The sequence below is a fragment of the Pelmatolapia mariae genome, linkage group LG7, assembly GCF_036321145.2.
Source record: "Pelmatolapia mariae isolate MD_Pm_ZW linkage group LG7, Pm_UMD_F_2, whole genome shotgun sequence".
Lineage (NCBI taxonomy): Eukaryota > Metazoa > Chordata > Actinopteri > Cichliformes > Cichlidae > Pelmatolapia > Pelmatolapia mariae.
In genome coordinates, this window is record NC_086233.1 from 8,590,753 (window position 1) to 8,608,816 (window position 18,064).

At 40.4% G+C, this 18,064-nt stretch overlaps 1 protein-coding gene across 1 annotated transcript in view; it reads right to left on the reverse strand.

Annotated features, from left to right (window-relative positions):
* The window catches only part of pdzph1 (PDZ and pleckstrin homology domains 1), a 17,726-nt gene extending 3,296 nt beyond the window's left edge, over positions 1-14,430 (reverse strand). Inside the window, exons 1-11 of the mRNA XM_063477740.1 lie at positions 14,315-14,430; positions 13,431-13,534; positions 10,669-12,912; positions 10,420-10,581; positions 9,884-10,045; positions 7,578-7,679; positions 4,088-4,198; positions 3,797-3,975; positions 3,555-3,712; positions 3,318-3,360; positions 2,965-3,151 (exon numbers count right to left, since the gene is read on the reverse strand). Of these exons, the coding sequence (XP_063333810.1) occupies positions 2,965-3,151; positions 3,318-3,360; positions 3,555-3,712; positions 3,797-3,975; positions 4,088-4,198; positions 7,578-7,679; positions 9,884-10,045; positions 10,420-10,581; positions 10,669-12,912; positions 13,431-13,491 (3,409 nt within the window). The 5' untranslated portion in view covers positions 13,492-13,534; positions 14,315-14,430. The remainder of the gene's footprint in view (positions 1-2,964; positions 3,152-3,317; positions 3,361-3,554; positions 3,713-3,796; positions 3,976-4,087; positions 4,199-7,577; positions 7,680-9,883; positions 10,046-10,419; positions 10,582-10,668; positions 12,913-13,430; positions 13,535-14,314) is intronic.
* Positions 14,431-18,064: the final 3,634 nt, after the last annotated feature.

The following is an 18,064-nucleotide window of genomic DNA, read 5'->3' on the forward strand; positions in this document are numbered from 1 at the left end:
CGGGGAGCCAGTGCAGCTGTCTAAGCAACGGTGTCACATGAGAGTACTTAGATGTTCTTGTCAGAAGCCTTGCTGCAGCATTTTGGACAATCTGCAGGCGCTCCAGCGAGTTTTTGTTTAGACATGTAAACAGTGAATTACAGTAGTCCAATCGTGATGAAACGAATGCATGAATAACAATCTCCAGTTCAGTATGAGATACTATGGGGCTCAGTTTAGAAATGTTTCTTAAATGATAGAAGCAGGACCGAACCAGAGATTTGACGTGAACGTCCAGGGTAAGAGCAGAATCAAAGGTTACTCCTAGGTTCCTGATAGACGATTTCACAAATGTTGAAAGAGGACCAAGAGCATTCATTATGTTAGGTACATGTCTGTCTGGAGCACATACAAGGACTTCAGTCTTTTCTTCATTAAGTTGGAGGAAGTTGTCAGCCATCCAACCTTTGATGGTTTTTAAGCACACATTTAGAATCTGCAGCTTAGAAACATCTTCTGGTTTAAAAGACATATATAGCTGGATGTCGTCTGCATAGCAGTGGTAGCGAATGTCCTCAAAAGGGCTCAAAACATGCTGGAGAGGAAGTAAATATATTAAAAACAATAAAGGCCCCAGCACAGAACCTTGTGGCACACCATAGGACAGGGACGTAGAAGAAGACCTGAACTTAGAGACCGCCACAGAAAAGTATCGTTCATAGAGATACGAGGAGAACCACTCTAAGGCAGACCCAGATACACCAACCCAGTATTTCAGCCTTTCAAGCAACATGTAATGGTCAACGGTGTCAAAGGCTGACGTGAGGTCCAACATTAGGAGTACAGAACACTTTCCCGCATCGTTTTGCATCAGAATGTCACTGGAAACTCTAAGAAGGGCTGTTTCAGTAGAATGAGCTCTACGAAAGCCAGACTGAAATTTGTCAAAGAGATTATGTTTGTCTAAAACTGCTGTAAGCTGCTTAGCCACAACCTTCTCTAATATCTTAGCAATTAACGGTATTTTTGAGATTGGTCTGTAATTGCTAGTGAGAGATGGGTCCAGCATAGGCTTTTTTAACAGGGGGTGTATAACAGCAGTTTTAAAATAAGCAGGGACTTTACCAGATCCCAGTGAGGTGTTAACTATGGTGAGCACACAGGGACCAATAGAGTGAAAGACATTTTTGAATAACGACCCGGGTATAATGTCGAGTGAACATGATGATGCTTTTGTTGCATTAACTATTTTTTCCAGCTCTGACAGTGAGACGGGTAAAAAGCTTTCTAAAATCACCTGTAGTACAGTCTCGATCAAAAGTTTAAGACCCCTTGAAAAATGGCAAAAAAATCATATTTTGCATGGTTCCAAGCAGAGCTTCAACATGGAAGAAGAAGAAATGGGAGTGAGACAAAACATTTTTTGAGCATACAATTTATTGAAAACAACGCTTAAACTGAAACAGGCTGTTTTACAGTCGATCAAAATTTAGGACCACGTACCATTAAAAGGTCAAATCTGTGCAATTAAATATGGATTTAATTTCATTTTCTGTCAGTCTGTCTGTCATGACTTTTTGATGGCAAAGGCAAAAAAAAACTTTCCCTTTTTGAACTTGGTCAGTAAGTTGAACTGCATAAGCAGGGTCTCTCCCAGCGCACCATCACAGCTGAGGTGGGATGCAGTAAAACAGTTATTTGGAATTTCTTAAATGATCCTGAGGGTTATGGAACAAAAAAGTCAAGTGGAAGACAGAAAAATATTTCACCAGCACTGAGCCGGAGGATGCAAAAAAGACACTGGACAATTCTTGACCGAAATTAAGGCCATTACTGGTGCCAACGGCAGCCTGATAATCATCAGATGGCATCTGACACTGAAGGGCTTCAAAAATAAAAAACATCTTCAAAGACCTTGTCTCCTTGAACACCACAGAACTGACTGTTTGGACTTTGCAATAGAGCACCAAACATGGGATGTTTCCAACGTTAATGGCGTTGAGAATACCATCACATTTTTGGACCATCCTGCGTGTTCCCTTGATCTAAATCCAACTGAGAACCTTTGGGGATGGATGGCAAGAGAAGTTTACAAAAATGGACAACAGTTCCAGACAGTAGATGCCGATGCTTTGTGCGGCCGTCTTCACCACTTGGAGAAATGTTCCCACTCACCTCATGGAAACGCTTGCATCAAGCATTCCGCAACAAATTCTTGCAGTGATCAACAATAACGGAGCTACTACTGAGTTCATGTCTGGATCTTTGATTTCTGTTTTTTGGGGGGTTATGGGTTTTTTGAAGGTGTGGTCCTGAACTTTTGATGTAAAACAGCCAGTTTCAGTTTAAGCATTGTTTTCAATAAATTGAATGCTCAGAAAAATGTTTTGTCTCACTCCCATTTCTTCTTGTTGCATGTTGAAGCTTTACTTGGAACCTTGTTAAGATCCAATCATAAAAAATATGATGTTTTTTTCCATTTTTCAAGTGGTCTGAAGCTTTTGATCAACACTGTATAAGTAAGACCAGCTTAAACTCTGGAATCTTGACTTTGAAAATGATATAGTTGATAGTACACCTTTAATTTTTACTGATTGTTAACATCTTATTGCAAGCTTCAGTTTTATTGTTGAGAGCCCAGCACTGGTACTTTCTGGCATTTTCTGCTTGCGACATTTATATGACATCAAATAGCTTTTTATAATTACAGTCAATTTTTTGCAGCCTTTTTTCTTCAACATTAAACATTTTAACAGAACTGTCCAAGGCTGTGGGAAGCAGGGGTGCTGCGGGTGCTGCAGCAACCCCTGTCACCAAAGACAGACATCACAGCACCACCTGCCAAATGCTAAAAAAAAAAAAAGAAATCAATAAAACACCAGTCCTGTCATTATTTTTCTCAGAAATATTTTTCCCTTCCTATAATTCTGGAACTGCCACTGCTATGTTCCATGTCAGTGTTTAAAACATGATGTAGAGCTGTACCTTGTGCATGGGTTGCACGGATGCCACTGTACAAGTAGAGGCACCCATCCTTCAGAATGCAGTAGTGCTGTACCCAGGAATCCTTGCTTTTATCCATTTTATGAAGCAATCCAAGACAGTCTGGATTTTTTACAGCCAGCGGGGGCAGATTAGAGTTGTGTTTAGTGACATCCACCCAAACATGGTTCTAAAACATAAGAGTTATTTGAGATCAGTTTAAGCTTAAACTGGTAGTAAGCCACCACAGTCAACAACATGACCTATTTACTCCAATCTCAGGTAAATGTTATATGCAATTAAATGAACATTTTCTGTAACAAGCCCTCTTTGATTTATGAAAATATAGAACTTACTTGTGTAATGGTATGAGTAGCTTTCTCCATAGCTTCCAGCCATCTGGAATCCAACAAGACAAATAAGATTTTAAACATGGTTTTTATTTCAATTCCCTCTTTCGCTTTTTGAAGAAATAAAGAATATAGACTGCAGTTTAAAGAACTGCAATTAGAATTTAGAATACAGAAAAAGAAAATGGTACATAAAAATATTTTAAATATGTTTGGTTTGGAAAGTTATATCTGTCCTTCTACCTTTTCATTTCCTGGTTGGAAGTGGCACAGAAGAAGTAAACTCGAAAACCAGACTGAGGGTGACACTTAAACACAAATGGTTTTCCAAGAGAAGTGTCTGGTCCCACCTCAGCCCCTTCCATCTTTATTGCTGAAAGTGCCTGCCTTTTGCCTTCATCCTGTAATGACCATGAAGTAGCGCCAAAAGCACACAAAAATTTCTTTGTGGACTGTTTGATTTTGATGACCTCTATCATGCTTACCCGTTTGTGTCTGTAGTAGTAAAGGCAGCAGTCATGCGTCAGTACAAACCACCTCTTTCTCCATCCTTTAATCAGACCAGACTGAGTACGCTTATGAAGGTAACCACGACAGGCTGGTCTTGGTGTGTTAGGACCACGAGCAATGTCCGAACCAACAGTCAATGTCAGAACATCTGGACCTATAATATTAACAATATTACAGTTACCATCTAATTTAGCCTTCTGGCTTCCATATTGGTTCTTTATGAGTCCATTCCACAAATGTGCTTTATTGTTTATAGCACAGCACACCTTGTCTGGCTAAATCAGCAGCTTCAGAATGAGGAATGCTGGTGACATCAATACCATTGACAGCTAGGACATAGTCTCCTACCATCAACCCAGCTTCCTCTGCAGCTCCATCTGAAACATAAATAAATAAATGTTAAACTAACAAGGAAACAACACAATGTAAGTTATCAAAACAAATGACAAGCAGAAAAGCAAACACAGTCCTTACAGTACATAATTGCACAGAAATTTTTTCAAGTATGACACAGCCTTTTTGTGGAGTTAGATTTTTGCTTATCTGCCTTCCCATTCTAAATACATAGGGCTGAGCCCATTTGGGGCTACAACAGCTTCAAATCTGGCAGGGAATTTTTTTAACCACTCTACTAGAAGTATATTTGTTAGGTTTTACACTGATATAGACGAGAACACCTGGCACACAGTCTTCCCTCCCAAAGGTGTTTTAGGACTCTGTGCAGGTCAGTCAAGTTTTATCACACCAAACTGGCTCATCTGTGTCTTTATGGACCTTACTTTGTACACTGATTCATGTTGGAACAGGAAAGGGCCAACTGTTTACAAAAAGTTCAGAGCATGAAATTGTCCAAAATGTCTTGCCATGCTGAAGAATTAAGAGTCCCTTTCATTGGAACAAAGGGGCTGAGCATAGCTCTTGAAAAACAGCCCCACACCATAATCCCCCTTCTAACAAACTTTGCACTTGGCACAATGCAGTCAGACAAGGAACTTTCTCCTGGCAACCACCGAACCCAAGACTTGTCTATTGGAATGCCAGAAGGAGAATCGTGGTTAGTCACTCCAGGGAACATGTCTCCACTGCTCTGTAGTCTTTATATGACAGATTCCCATGCTTTATGCTTTGTATTGACAACAGTCTTGTGAGGCTTGGATGTAGCTGCTTGGGCACCCATTCTATGAGCTCTCTATACGACTGCTCTTGAGCTAATCCAAAGGTCACATGATGCTTGGAGGACTGTAGTGACTAACTCTACAGAAAGTTGTGATCTCTGTGCACCATGTGCCTCAGCATCCACTGGCCCCGTTCTGTTACTGCCGTTTCCAGTCCATTCCACTCATTATAATACCACTAACAGTTGAATGTATAATATTTAGTAACAATGAAATTTCACAACTGAACTTGTTGCACAGGTTGGATCCTATCAGGGTACTACACCGAAGTTCACGAAGCAAGCCATTATTTTACAGATGATTGCAGAACACAGGAATTCAATGATTTGGATGGGTGAGTAAATACTTGATATATAGAATATATTAAACAAGAAGTAAAGTATTAATTTGCATTTTTTTTACTAACTCGTGTTTTATACCTAATTCTTGATTCAATTCAATTCAGTTTTATTTATTTAGTGCCAAATCACAACAACAGTTGCCTTAGGGCACTCTATACTGTGAGGTAAGGACCCTAAAATAATACAGAGAAAACAGAGAAACCCCAACAATCTAATGGCCCTACATGAGCAAGTGCTTTGGTGACAGTGGGAAGGTAAAACGCCCTTTTAATAGTGAGAAACCGCCAGCAGAACCAGCCTCAGCAAGGGGCAGCCATCTGCCATGACCATTTGGTGGTGAGGGGAGGAATACAGGACAAAGACAAGTAGTGCAAGAGAGTCTGAGAATAATAATAAATTATGATTAACTGCAGAGTGATGTTTTATATGTGCATTGAAGGACATATCGTGGTCAAAATTGACTCTAAAACTCCTCACAGTGCTACTGGAGGCCAAGGTAATGTCATCAAGAGTAAACATCCAGTTGGATTTAATATTTCTAAGATTTTTAGGGCTAAACTATACACTAAACTATAGCAGAATTAAAAGTAATCTTAGTGTGTGGTGAGGTCTCTCCATTTACCTGAACACATTGAAATGTATTAGATAGATACAGTTCAAACCACTGCAGCGCAGTACCTGTAATTCTTACACCATGCTGTAATTGCAACAATATTGTTGTTGTTGTTATTATTATTTTTATTAATGTTGTTGTTGTTGTTGTTGTTACAATAGCAAAACGTGACTATCCAGAGTTGGGACCAGGAAGCAGAGTTGCAATCTTACACACCTCTCATCACTGGCTGTGTAGACTTAGAGACTGTGTCAGCTCCCAAACAGACAAAAAACAAACCAAAACTGATACTGAAAACAAAAAAAAATATTTAAACATAAAAAAATCAATGATATTTGTTGTTGTCTATTGTCCAATCTCACTCAGAGTTGATGATTTCTCTGCCTTTTTATCTGATTTAGAGCTCAGTTCAGATAAAATAATTATTATGGGTGGTCTTAACACCCAAGTAGATACTAAAAATGAGTGCCAACATGACATTTAATCTATTATTAGACTCAATTGGGTTCTTTTCAAAATGTTAAAGAGCCCACCAAGAAGTAACAAGACTAGAGTTCAGGTAGCTGCTCTGCACTGTTGCCACATGGCATTGAAGAAGATAACAGGGATGAATTATATCTTTAAACTTAAACCCTCTGGAACACAAACTTGGAGTAATCAGGACCCTACAACACTGGGCAGAAAATGTTCCCTCTAAGCCAGAAGGGAAAAGGGAGTAAAGAACACATGTAATGAAAGCTCTTAAAACATGTGGTTCTCCTAATTGGGCTTTCGTCAAATCAGCAAAGATGCACAGAACAGAAGGTCAGACACAACTAGGGAGAATCAGGACAAGCAGAACAATATTGTCATCTCTTATGTAGCAGGTTTATCAGAGAAACTCATTAGAGTCTTCTCCAAGCACGTCATCCCAGTGTACTTCAGAACCAGCCTCACACTCAGACAAAAACTGAGTCATTCCAAAGACAAAACTCCCATACACAACCATAACAATGTAGTGTATGCAGTACAGTGCAGCAAGGAATGCTCAGACCTCTACATTGAAGAAACCAAACAGCTACTCCATAAACGCATGGCACAACATAGAAGAGCCACCTCCACGGGACAAGACTCAGCAGTCCATCTGCATCTGAAGGACAAAGGTCACTCTTTTGAAGATGCCAATGTTCACATTTTGGACAGAGAAGACAGATGGTTTGAATGAGGAGTGAAAGAAGCCATCTATGTCCACTGTAAACGACCCTCTTTGAACAGAGGCGGTGCCTTACAACACCAACTTTCTGCCATTTACAATCCAGTTTCAAGATCCCTTCCCAGATGCCTAAACGCCCACTCACATCCTGGGCCATTTGACCTCAGTAAATCACATGATAGGGTGGGGCTAGATCTCACAATGGATTCACCTGAAACCTTGGCTGATTGTGGCCCACACCTATTTTCACACCTTGGCTCATGTGATTAGGTAGAGGATAAAGAGGGGGTCCACGAAATGTGCAATTACATTTGCATCATGGTTACTTTTGCAATGCTTAATTTCCAGCAAATAAAAAAAAAACACGCAAAACAACAACTACAAAGCAGTTGAACACCCTGTTGAGTCAGCACTGTGATATAGAAATTTACTTACTTGTGTCAACCTCTGTGACCACAATGGGTTTAGAAAACTGTATTCGAAAGCCCCAGGGATATTCTCCTGTCCCTTTGCTGATCTTAACAGTCCTTTCTCGAACTGGAAGATGTTTGAAGATGATGAAAGAGATGTTTAACAAGAGCAGCAAAATGTACATATGTACAGCAGGTAAAAAAGGTATTGAACTCCTCACCAATTTTCTAGGTAAATATCCAATGCACACAATCAAAGCAAATATGTATATAAATTAATTTATGTGTAATAATGAGAAAATGACACAAAATCCTCATTTTAATAGCACTCTAGTTTTTACACAGTCAAACTCACTATTTACAATTTACACCCCAACGCATACACCCAACGGGCCACGTTTAACACTGACAAGCAGAGATAGGAGCAGGCAGGTCTTCATACACCCCTGTTTCCTGCACCTTGTCTGGGGCAGAGGTTGGCTGGTGATCCAGGGTCAAGCAAACTGCATCCCAGGGTTGCTGTTGGCTCTGGGGATTATCCATTCATCCGCACTTCGAAGGGCAGGGTGGATGTGGATGGTTATCTGTCTTTGTGCAGCTTCATGAGTGGGGGGGGGGTATTCCTGTCCCTGCTGCTATCCACTGGTTGTTGCTGCCCCACCCACAGGATATGGGCATTTGCTGGCTCTGGGGTGCCTGGCTGGGCGATTTGGTGTGATTGCTGACCTGCTGCCTTGGGGCTGTGGTCTGTGGTTGGCTTGGACGTCTTTGTTGCATTGGGGCTCCACCAATTGTGCCCAGGCCTTTTCCTCGGATTGTGCTGGGATGGCCGGCCTCTGCCAGGGTCAGCTGCCTAGTGCCTCTGGTTCTTTAGCGCTCCTGCCTTTTAGCTGTGGGCCTCCCTCTTCCTTAAACCGGCGGGGACACACTCGGATTTTCAACACTCGTGGGGGACTGGGTGGGGTCTGCCTGTCTGTCTGTCTCTCGTCCCCAAAGGACTTTGTTGCAGTCTCTCACCCTCATTATCAAGTATGTTTCATGACAAACACCCATGCACAGGCACTAACATTCTTTCTTTTCTCTCTCTTTCTCTTTCTGTTTCACACAGACACTCACACACACGCAAAATTGTATGTTCCTCTTGGCAAAGCAAATGAGTTTGGCACAACAAAGCATTTAGATCATGATTCTGGTTGCTAAAACTGCCAGACAGGACAGGTTACTAAAAAGAAAGAAATATATTTACTTAGAGAACTATTAGTTTGTTCAATACTTATTTTACCCGCTGTATGTACACTACCGGTCAAACATTTTAGAGCACCCCAATTTTTCAAGTTTTCTACTGAAAATTATGCAGTTCAATGTCTCATTGCACTCTGAAATGAAAGCATATTACAAATAAGCAATGCAAAGCAAAGGAATCGTGGAATCAATTTATAGACCAAAATGTATTCTAACTGACTCATCAAAGTAGCCACCTTTGGCAGATATAACAGCTGAACACAACTGTGGCATTCTTTCTACAATAGCAATCAAATATTCTTCAAAAAGTTCTTCCCATATCTTTTGCAGAAGTTCCCATAAATGTGTGGCACTTGTAGGTTGCTTTGCTTTCGCTCTTCTGTCCAGTTCATCCCAAACTAGCTTGATGGATAGTAAGTCTGGAGACTGTGCTGGTCACTCCATGTTTTCAAGCTTACCATCTTGTTCCTTTTTCCTGAGGTAGTTCTGGCATTGCTTGGACTTTTAGGAAGACGTACATTTGTAAGTGTTATGATGGTGTGTCTCTCTTCCATTGTCAATTTTGTTTTTTGCACTGTTTTTTTTTAGCAACACACTACTTTCTGCAGTACAGTGCTGTTCAACTGATGCTCACGAGGGTATGGTACCACAGTGTGTTCCAAAACTGCTTTTATGCAGACAGAGGGGGTTGTAAGTAATCCAGAAAAGTTGGAACACCTGTAGGAATTAGTTGCACCAGCTTTCAAGGCTTGATCAACCTCCATTGCTGCCGAACATCTGTAATTTTTTCAGTTTTGGGTAACCTTACCTTTTTTTAACCTCTGGCAGTTCGCCACGTACCTTTGTACCATTTCAAGCTATTCATTGGAGTAGAACTAGTTGAACTGCAATAAATAACTGGAAAAATTGGGGTGTTCTAAAACCAATGACTGGTAGTGCTAAGTTAAATTCACAGTAATATCTCTGCAGTACTCAAGAGTTTCTCAGTAATTCTCAGTAACAACTAGGATTCAGTACTAAATGACCTGTTACTGTTGTTAAATAAAATAAAGTTAACTTTTTTGTAAAGACACAAAAGCTACAGCTTACTTGAGACAGCACGAGTTCTGGTGGTTAGGCTGGTACGAATTCCCCCAGAGCCTACATTATCTCCTTGAAAAATCCATGCTGATGAGTGGAATGTTTCTGTATAAAAGCCCCTGTCTTCATTTTCTTGAAATGCTATGTCCATAGAAGGCGTGTCCTCTGATACTAGCAAAACAAAGAAAGACACAAATCAAACAAATAAACCACTAAACAGCACAATCCATTACATATAGATGCCTTTCTATATCTGCAGTTGTCAAATCAGCAAAGAAGTGTAAGGAGCTTGGAAAGAAAGCGACTTAAGGGTTTGAATACCTGTCCACCATTTGGTTGTATAGAACTGAAGAAACCTCGCAGATGAGACGTGAAACATCTTCACAAAACTTAAAGAAGTCCAGTCACTTTTTATGGATAATAAACAGATAATACAGCACTCTGTTGGCACCACTTACTGGACTGGCAGATCAAATTTAATCACTAAACTTACTCTTTATGACATTTCTTCCCTGACATTTGTTCAAGCTTTCCATCAAAGTCACCTGATTCCTCTGTGATGTCACTGGTGATTGAGCTTCCTCCAACAGAGCTCCACTGCTTGCTCTCTTTGAAGAGCTTTCGCCTTTTAGCCAAGTGTTCAGAGCCACTTGTTTCTGGATCTTTATGAATCGCAGGCTTCAGGTGTTCCTTGATCTCTAAAGAAGCTGGGAATGGTCATGAAGAATCACAAATAGGTGAGTTTTACATAACTAATTGGCTGAAATGAATTTAAATGAATTGAAATAACTTACATTTAGATACAATCTGTTTTTCGGTCCTGTTAGTTTTACTAAGCGTCTCTTTTGCAAGGACCTCTGTGTCTTTAAAATCTTTTACTGGACCTAATGATATGCTTGCAGGTTGTCTTGAATTTTCTGTGTCGAGTTCCAGATAATCTGTCCCCTCATTTATCAGTGGGAGAATAGGGTCGGTACCTTCCATGTTTTCACTAGTTGGTTTAGGTTTAATGTCCTCTGTAACCTCATTTAAGTTTAATGATTCTACATCTAAGTCCTGCAAGACGGACATGCATGGGTCATCCACAGCATTTCTAAAATCCCTATTTAGACAACTATCCAGGGATAATTGTGAGTCCCTCTGCAAGAGACTTGGCTCAAATGCACCATCTGTTATGGTTCTCTGAACTGAGAACTTGCTATATCCAGGTAAAAAAGAGACTGAATCCTTCTGGTTTGCGTTTTTAACCTCATTGTTTGCAGATAGTATTTCTGGGTGACTCTGTAGCATATGTTCCTCTGAGCCACTGCAGGATGGAGGGATGACTTGTATAGAAAAGTCTCTTCTACTTAGCTCTTCTGTAAGGGGCTCTGGACTGTGATATTCTCCTTCTCCAAATTCTTGGTCAAATCCACTGTCTGCTACTTCACATTGATCAACAGTATATTCACAATCATCAGTGTCTAGACTTTCCGTATCCTTATAAATGCTCAAGTTAGTATCATGTTGACTGTTGAAGTCATGTCTCTGACAGTGTTCAGTGTTCATGATGATTTCAGGATTAATCTCAGAACCAGTCACATAGAATGGACTGAGCAATGGCTGTGCTCTGTCATGGCTGTCTAGAATTTCTGAGATTTGTTTTAAACTCCCTTTGGTTTGTGAAAATGTATCATTTTCTATTCCAAATGCAGATAACCTGTCATCGCCCTTTTCAGCCCTTTCCAGCCTCTCTGTCAGGAGGGGAAGTGAGCACATGACCAAAGAGGAAAAAGATTCTCTGTAGGGTAGCTGGAGATCTTCTTGCATCAGTCCTAGACCCTGTGACATCCCAGGAAATGTTTGACGTCTTTTCTTGGGTAATGAACATACTTTGTGTTCGACGGTGGCAATACTATTATTTCTAATCCAGGATTTTCTTTTCTGACTATTGATGAAGTCTTTCATGAAGCTAGACCTGTTGGTAGACATCAAGGGTCTCATGAACATGGGGTCATAATTGTCAGATTGTGATAACTCATCAAAAGAAGGTGGCAGATCCCCTCTTTCTTGTTCTTGTGCACAATATAGACATTTAAGTTCCTCAGTGGAGGTCAAATGCAAGTCTCCGCGTTTATCAACAGCTGGACTAGAAGTGTTGATTCTACAAGAAGCTAAGTCTTGTGTCAGACCTTCTAAACTATTGTTTTTAATATCTGCAAACTCTTGGGGCGGGGGGATGTGCCAGAACTCATCACCAGAACTGAGACTTGCATGAAAACTTTGCCTCTTTCCTTGAGGTTTAATATTTAACAGCAGCAGTGGGCTTGATAGATGATCTACCAGTTTAAAGTCTCCCGATCCTTGTTGTTTGTCATCACTACAGCATTGACTGCAGTCTGGATTGTCCCATATATTTGCAGATCTGGCACATTTTGAATCACAATAAGGCTCAGTTTGTTTACTTGTGGTTCCAGTGTGATCTTTGTCATTATTGTTGTGATTTTTTTTCTCATCAGTGACATTATCCAATGGTTGTTCAGAAGACTCATTGTCTGGCATCCATGTCTCCTCACATTTGCTCTTAAAAAGCTCAGTATTGGACCAGCTTTTATTCATGAAAACAAGTGTGGTCTTGTTGCCAGATGTATTAAGCTGAAGTTTTAAATGTGATCCAGTGCAGTTAATATTCAGGATGTTAGTAACTGGAATTGGTGAGTGGATTTGATTTTCAGATAAGGGTTCTTGTGACTGCTGAAACTTAATATTTGGTGATGAATCTCCTGTTACAGAAACTGAGGTTACTATTTTCACTCCGTTCTTCTCATCCTTTGTTGTTTTGGTATAAATACTCTTTTGGTGTGCAAATGAATTCAAGTGATAATCTTGCTTAAATCTTTTCTCCTTGGGTTCAGGATTGTTGTATTTTTCCTCATCTTCAGATCTTGACAGTACATTTTCCTTTCGAAAAGAGTCTGTTTCTCCCTTTTCAACAATGTCATCTTTGGTGCAGACAGTGCTTTTATTCTGATTTTTAAAGATGTATGGTGAGATACTCTCTGAAAGAAAAAGCAAAATAGTGAAATAATTATATTAGAGGATGTTTGACAGTACAAGTATTATAGTGCTTACTCATACGGGGTTTGTTCTGGTTTCTTTCTAATATTGTAGGCCCTTTACCGTAACAATATAAAGCTCCTAAATTCAAATGTTGTTGTGAGTTAGTGCTACATAAATAAAAGGATATAACACAATTTTCCCAACACTACAAAATTAGTTTGGAATTGGTGAATTTCATTCTGGGGTTGCTTGATTGTTGGTTACCTTGTGCATTGAGGTTTAAGTACTGATCAGTACTTTTGCTTGTTTATTTTAACTTTTTCTCCATAAAGTTAAAAGCCCATTAGGATTCAACATTATACTAGTTATGCCATAAAACCCACTATTATGAAGGTGTTATTAGTCCGGTCTCAAGAAGTACTTGCACATTGTATGCACGTGTGGGGAAAAATGTGATTCAGCTAAGCACAAGATTAACCTCACTGCGTCCTCCCCTCCGCCCAAAGCTCCAACTCACGTTTGTTGCTGCTGGAGCTCTTCCTCCTCTTGCTATTTCTCCTTCTCCCCCTCTTGCTCATTCTGAAATCCACCACAGTCTCACATCCGCTGGGAAACAAAACACTGAACGAAGACGAACAAGTGTTGTATTATTTATGGGTATATGTACACATTTTGGCTCAATACATTTTTAGATTCCAGACTAAGCAAATCATATGTCAGTTTGCTCTGACTGTTTTTAATGAATTTTTTGCTGTTTTTTTTTTTGTTTTTTTTACAATTGCAATTTTTTTTACACTGACATGGAAGCAATTATTAAAGAAACAGAAAATGTAAATCATTAAGATGTTTAATTCTCAGTATTTATCACCATTTTTAAAAAATACAAACACTAGTAATTATTGAAATGTCTAATTTCTGTTGAACAAACTGATACAAAAGGAAAAATTATAACCTGGCAATATCCAGTTATGTACAGACAGTTTATGCACTGGTACATAATCCTGTGCAACTCAGTTAACATGTGCATCAAACAATTTCCTGCTTAAGGGGCTGGTCAGAAGCAAAAAAAAAAAAAACAAGACAAAAAAACTCCTTTTGTCTGAATGAGCACCATCTATAAACAGATAAAACATCAAATTGTGTTAACAAGTTAGAGCTGACACCTGGTTTTGTTTTGTTTTTTTGTCTTTTTGTTTTGTTTTTCTGAGAAAGACAAGAGATGATTTTCAATAAAAGACAATAATGTCAGTAAAGTCAGACATGTGACTTATTCAAATGTGAAAATTAGAGCTGTTAGGTTACTATGTTTAATGTTAGAAAGCTTTGCCCTATAGGGATCATGTTGACCAAGTAAACTTATTTCCACAATTTCTTTAAAAAATAGAAAAACATCTGACTTACCTATTGATGTGATATCCTGATGACTGCTATCAAACCTTTATGTGGCAGACATGAAAAGATAGACAGACAGCCGGCGAACAGCTGCTTCTTTTCCACTGTCTACATTGTCTGTGTCTCTCAGACTGTTCCAGTTCTTATTGTTTCTATTCTTGATACTAAGCAGCTTATTACGCTTAATCTTGTCAGCCACTGATGATGCAGTACTAAGCCTGCTTATTCAGCTATACTTTTTCACTGGTCAATGAAAGCAGATGAAGCACATGATGTACATTTTTTCCTACATGTTTAAAAAGCATTCACCCTTATCTCTCTATGTCCTTTTTTCACAATACCAACTGTGAATAACTACCTCCCTTTTGCTCAACGATTCCTGCAATTATTTACTTTCTTTTAATGTTTATATTACACTTTGCAGAGCCAAAACAAAATGTTGAGTTTCACTAAAAAGACTATTGCCTTTTTGAGGAAGGTGCTAAACCTCATAAGTATGGATGCCTCTAAAGAGAAACAGGATCATAACAGAACAGTTATATTAGCAGGAGTCATGTAGGACATTAGTTGTAATTAAAAGAATTTTAAATTCAATTCTGAATTTCAACAAGAATGGTGACCTTAGACCTTAGTTGCTGCATTCTAAACAAACTGAAGACGGGATACAGATTTTAGATCAGTTAGAGAGAAAGGAACCAGGTCAGAGCAGCTTCCACTTCGGGTAAGGAGACCAGACAATGCAAGCATGCAACCTTTGCTTTTTACTTTATAAAACATTCCAAAAGGTAAATCTGGCTTCCTTACACAGACATGGAATTAGTGGGGTTAGGTTAATTGGTTATTCTAAGTGTCCAAAAGTGTGAATGTGAGTGTGAATAATTGGCTGTCTCTCTTTGTTAGCCCTGGGTCAGATTAGTGACCTGTCTGGGGTGTACCCTGCCTCTCATCCTGTTGTAGCCCCCCGTGACCTTGAAGGATAAGCAGAAGAGAATGGATCGATGGACTGAAAAAGTACGGAGCCTTCGTCACACATAAAGGTTAATTATGGAATTCCTCAGGATCCACAGGTTTACAATTCTGTTTAGATTATGTGTTTCCCTTAGGCAGTTGTAGATGAAGCTCTCTCTGTCAATGAAGCTAGATGACACAGACCAATTACTTAAAGTGCAGGAATGTCTTAATGACATTACACCTGACTTACCTCTAATCTCCTTCTTCTAAATTTAAATAAAACTGAAATTATTGTAGTCTGCCCTAAAAATATTAGAAATATTATGTCTAACCAGATGCTTAATCTGGATAGAATTACTTCCAGTAGCGAGCTTATCCAGCTCCCTATTTAAATGGAGAGCTGGTTCTGGACCTTGCTCTATTTGGGGGTGCCTGGTCAAAATTCCACATTATTAAACAAACACTGTAGGACTGCTTTCTTGATTTTGTGCAAGAAAACATCCTCTCTCAGAGTGATGATCAAAAACTAGTTCATGCATTTATTACTTATAGACTGGAATATTGTAATTTATTATTATCAGCCTGTCCTAAAACCAGACTACAGGAAGAGAGTGGGAATCCAAAATAAACCTAACAAAAGCAAGCAGACTAACCAAGAAGAGGAGTAGAAGCTAAGATAACAAACTCAAGGGTACTATGGAAGCAATATCGAACTCATAAGACTTAATATAAATCTTGAACATAATAAATTAAAAGGAAAACATAATTATTGGGCCGGTAGTACCAAAATCCACCAATCCTTCTCTGCTCCTTTCTGATAACCATCTCTCACCAGCTCAGAGTGCAGCTATTGCTGAGCTGCAGTGTTGCTTTGCTGATGTGCCCGTCTCCTCTGCCTTCTTGTCAAATCAAATCAAATCAAATCAAATCAAATCAAATCAAATCACTTTTATTGTCACATCACATGTGCAGGTACACTGGTACAGTACATGAGAGTGAAATTCTTGTGTGCGGGCTTCACAAGCAACAGAGTTGTGCAAAAAATACAATAACGTAAACAAGCAAATATAAGAATGGCTAAATCTGAGAGTAATAAATATATGTACAATGTATAAGAGTATATGCATTACTGGATGTGTATACTAAATATGTTTTTCTACCTGTGTGTGTGTGTGTGTGTGTGTGTGTGTGTGTGTGTGTGTGTGTGTGTGTGTGTGTATACATATTTTACAAATTAAATAGAGTAAACAATAAAATAAATATATGAAATATACAGAGGTTGGTAGTTGACATGTGCAAAACAGTGGCATTAATGGCAGTGGCAGTATGGAGTGCATAATGTTGAAGTTCCAGTAGTGAGGGTGAGGTGTCTATGACGTGTTCAGCAGTCTGATGGCCTGGTGGAAAAAGCTGTCTCTCAGTCTGCTGGTACGGGACCGGATGCTGCAGAACCTCCTTCCTGATGGAAGTAGTCTGAAGAGTTTATGGCTGGGGTGACTGGAGTCCTTGATGATCCTCCCCGCTTTCCTCAGGCACCGCTTCCTGTAGATGTCTTGGAGGGAGGGAAGCTCACCTCCAATTATCCGTTCAGAGCACCGCACTACTCTCTGGAGAGCTTTGCGGTTGTAAGCGGTGCTATTGCCATACCAGGTGGTAATGCATCCAGTGAGGATGCTCTCAATGGCACAGCGATAGAAGGTCCTGAGGATGCGGGGGCTCATGCCAAATCTTTTCAGTCTTCTGAGAAAGAAGAGGCGCTGCTGCGCCTTCTTCACTGTTTTGTTTATGTGTACTGACCACGTAAGATCCTCAGCCAGATGTACACCAAGGAACCGGAAGCTGCTCACTCTCTCCACAGCAGCGCCGTTGATGGTGATGGGGGTGTGTACTTCTCTGCACCTCCGGAAGTCCACTATCAACTCCTTTGTCTTTGCGACGTTGAGGGTGAGATGGTTGTCTTGACACCAGTGGGTCAGGGCGCTGACCTCCTCCCTGTAGGCCGTCTCATCACCGTTGGTGATAAGACCCACCACTGTAGTGTCGTCCGCAAACTTCACAATGATGTTGGAGTTGTTAGTGGCCGTGCAGTCATAGGTGTAGAGTGAGTACAGGAGAGGGCTCAGTACACACCCCTGTGGAGCACCAGTGTTCAGTGTGATGGGGGATGAGGTGATGCTGCCCAGTCTGACCACTTGGCGTCTGTCAGACAGGAGAGGGAGCTGCTCAGTCCTAGATCCTGCAGTTTCCTGTCCAGCTTCGAGGGAACGATGGTGTTGAATGCTGAGCTGTAATCTACAAACAGCATTCTCACATACGTGTCTCTCTTCTCCAGGTGTGACAGGGCAGCATGGAGTGTCAGGGCTATGGCATCATCAGTGGACCTGTTGTGGCGGTATGCGAACTGTAGAGGGTCCAGTGAGTCGGGTAGTGCAGAGCAAACTAAGTCCCTGACCAGCTTCTCGAAGCATTTGCTCACGATGGGGGTCAGGGCTACAGGTCGCCAGTCGTTCAATGAGGAGATGGTGGAGGATTTGGGTACAGGGACGATGGTGGCCATTTTGAAGCAGGCTGGGACTACAGATAGAGAGAGGGAAAGGTTGAAGATGTGTGTAAACACTCCAGCCAGCTGAGCCGCGCATGACTTGAGGACGCGGCCGGGAATCCCGTCCGGACCAGTAGCTTTGCGTGCGTTCACCTTCCTGAAGCACTTCCTCACATCCTCCTCAGACACAGTGTGCGCACTGACGACACAGTGTGCACTGTGTCTTGTAGCTACTCCTTGACAAATTAGGCACCGAACCTTTTAGA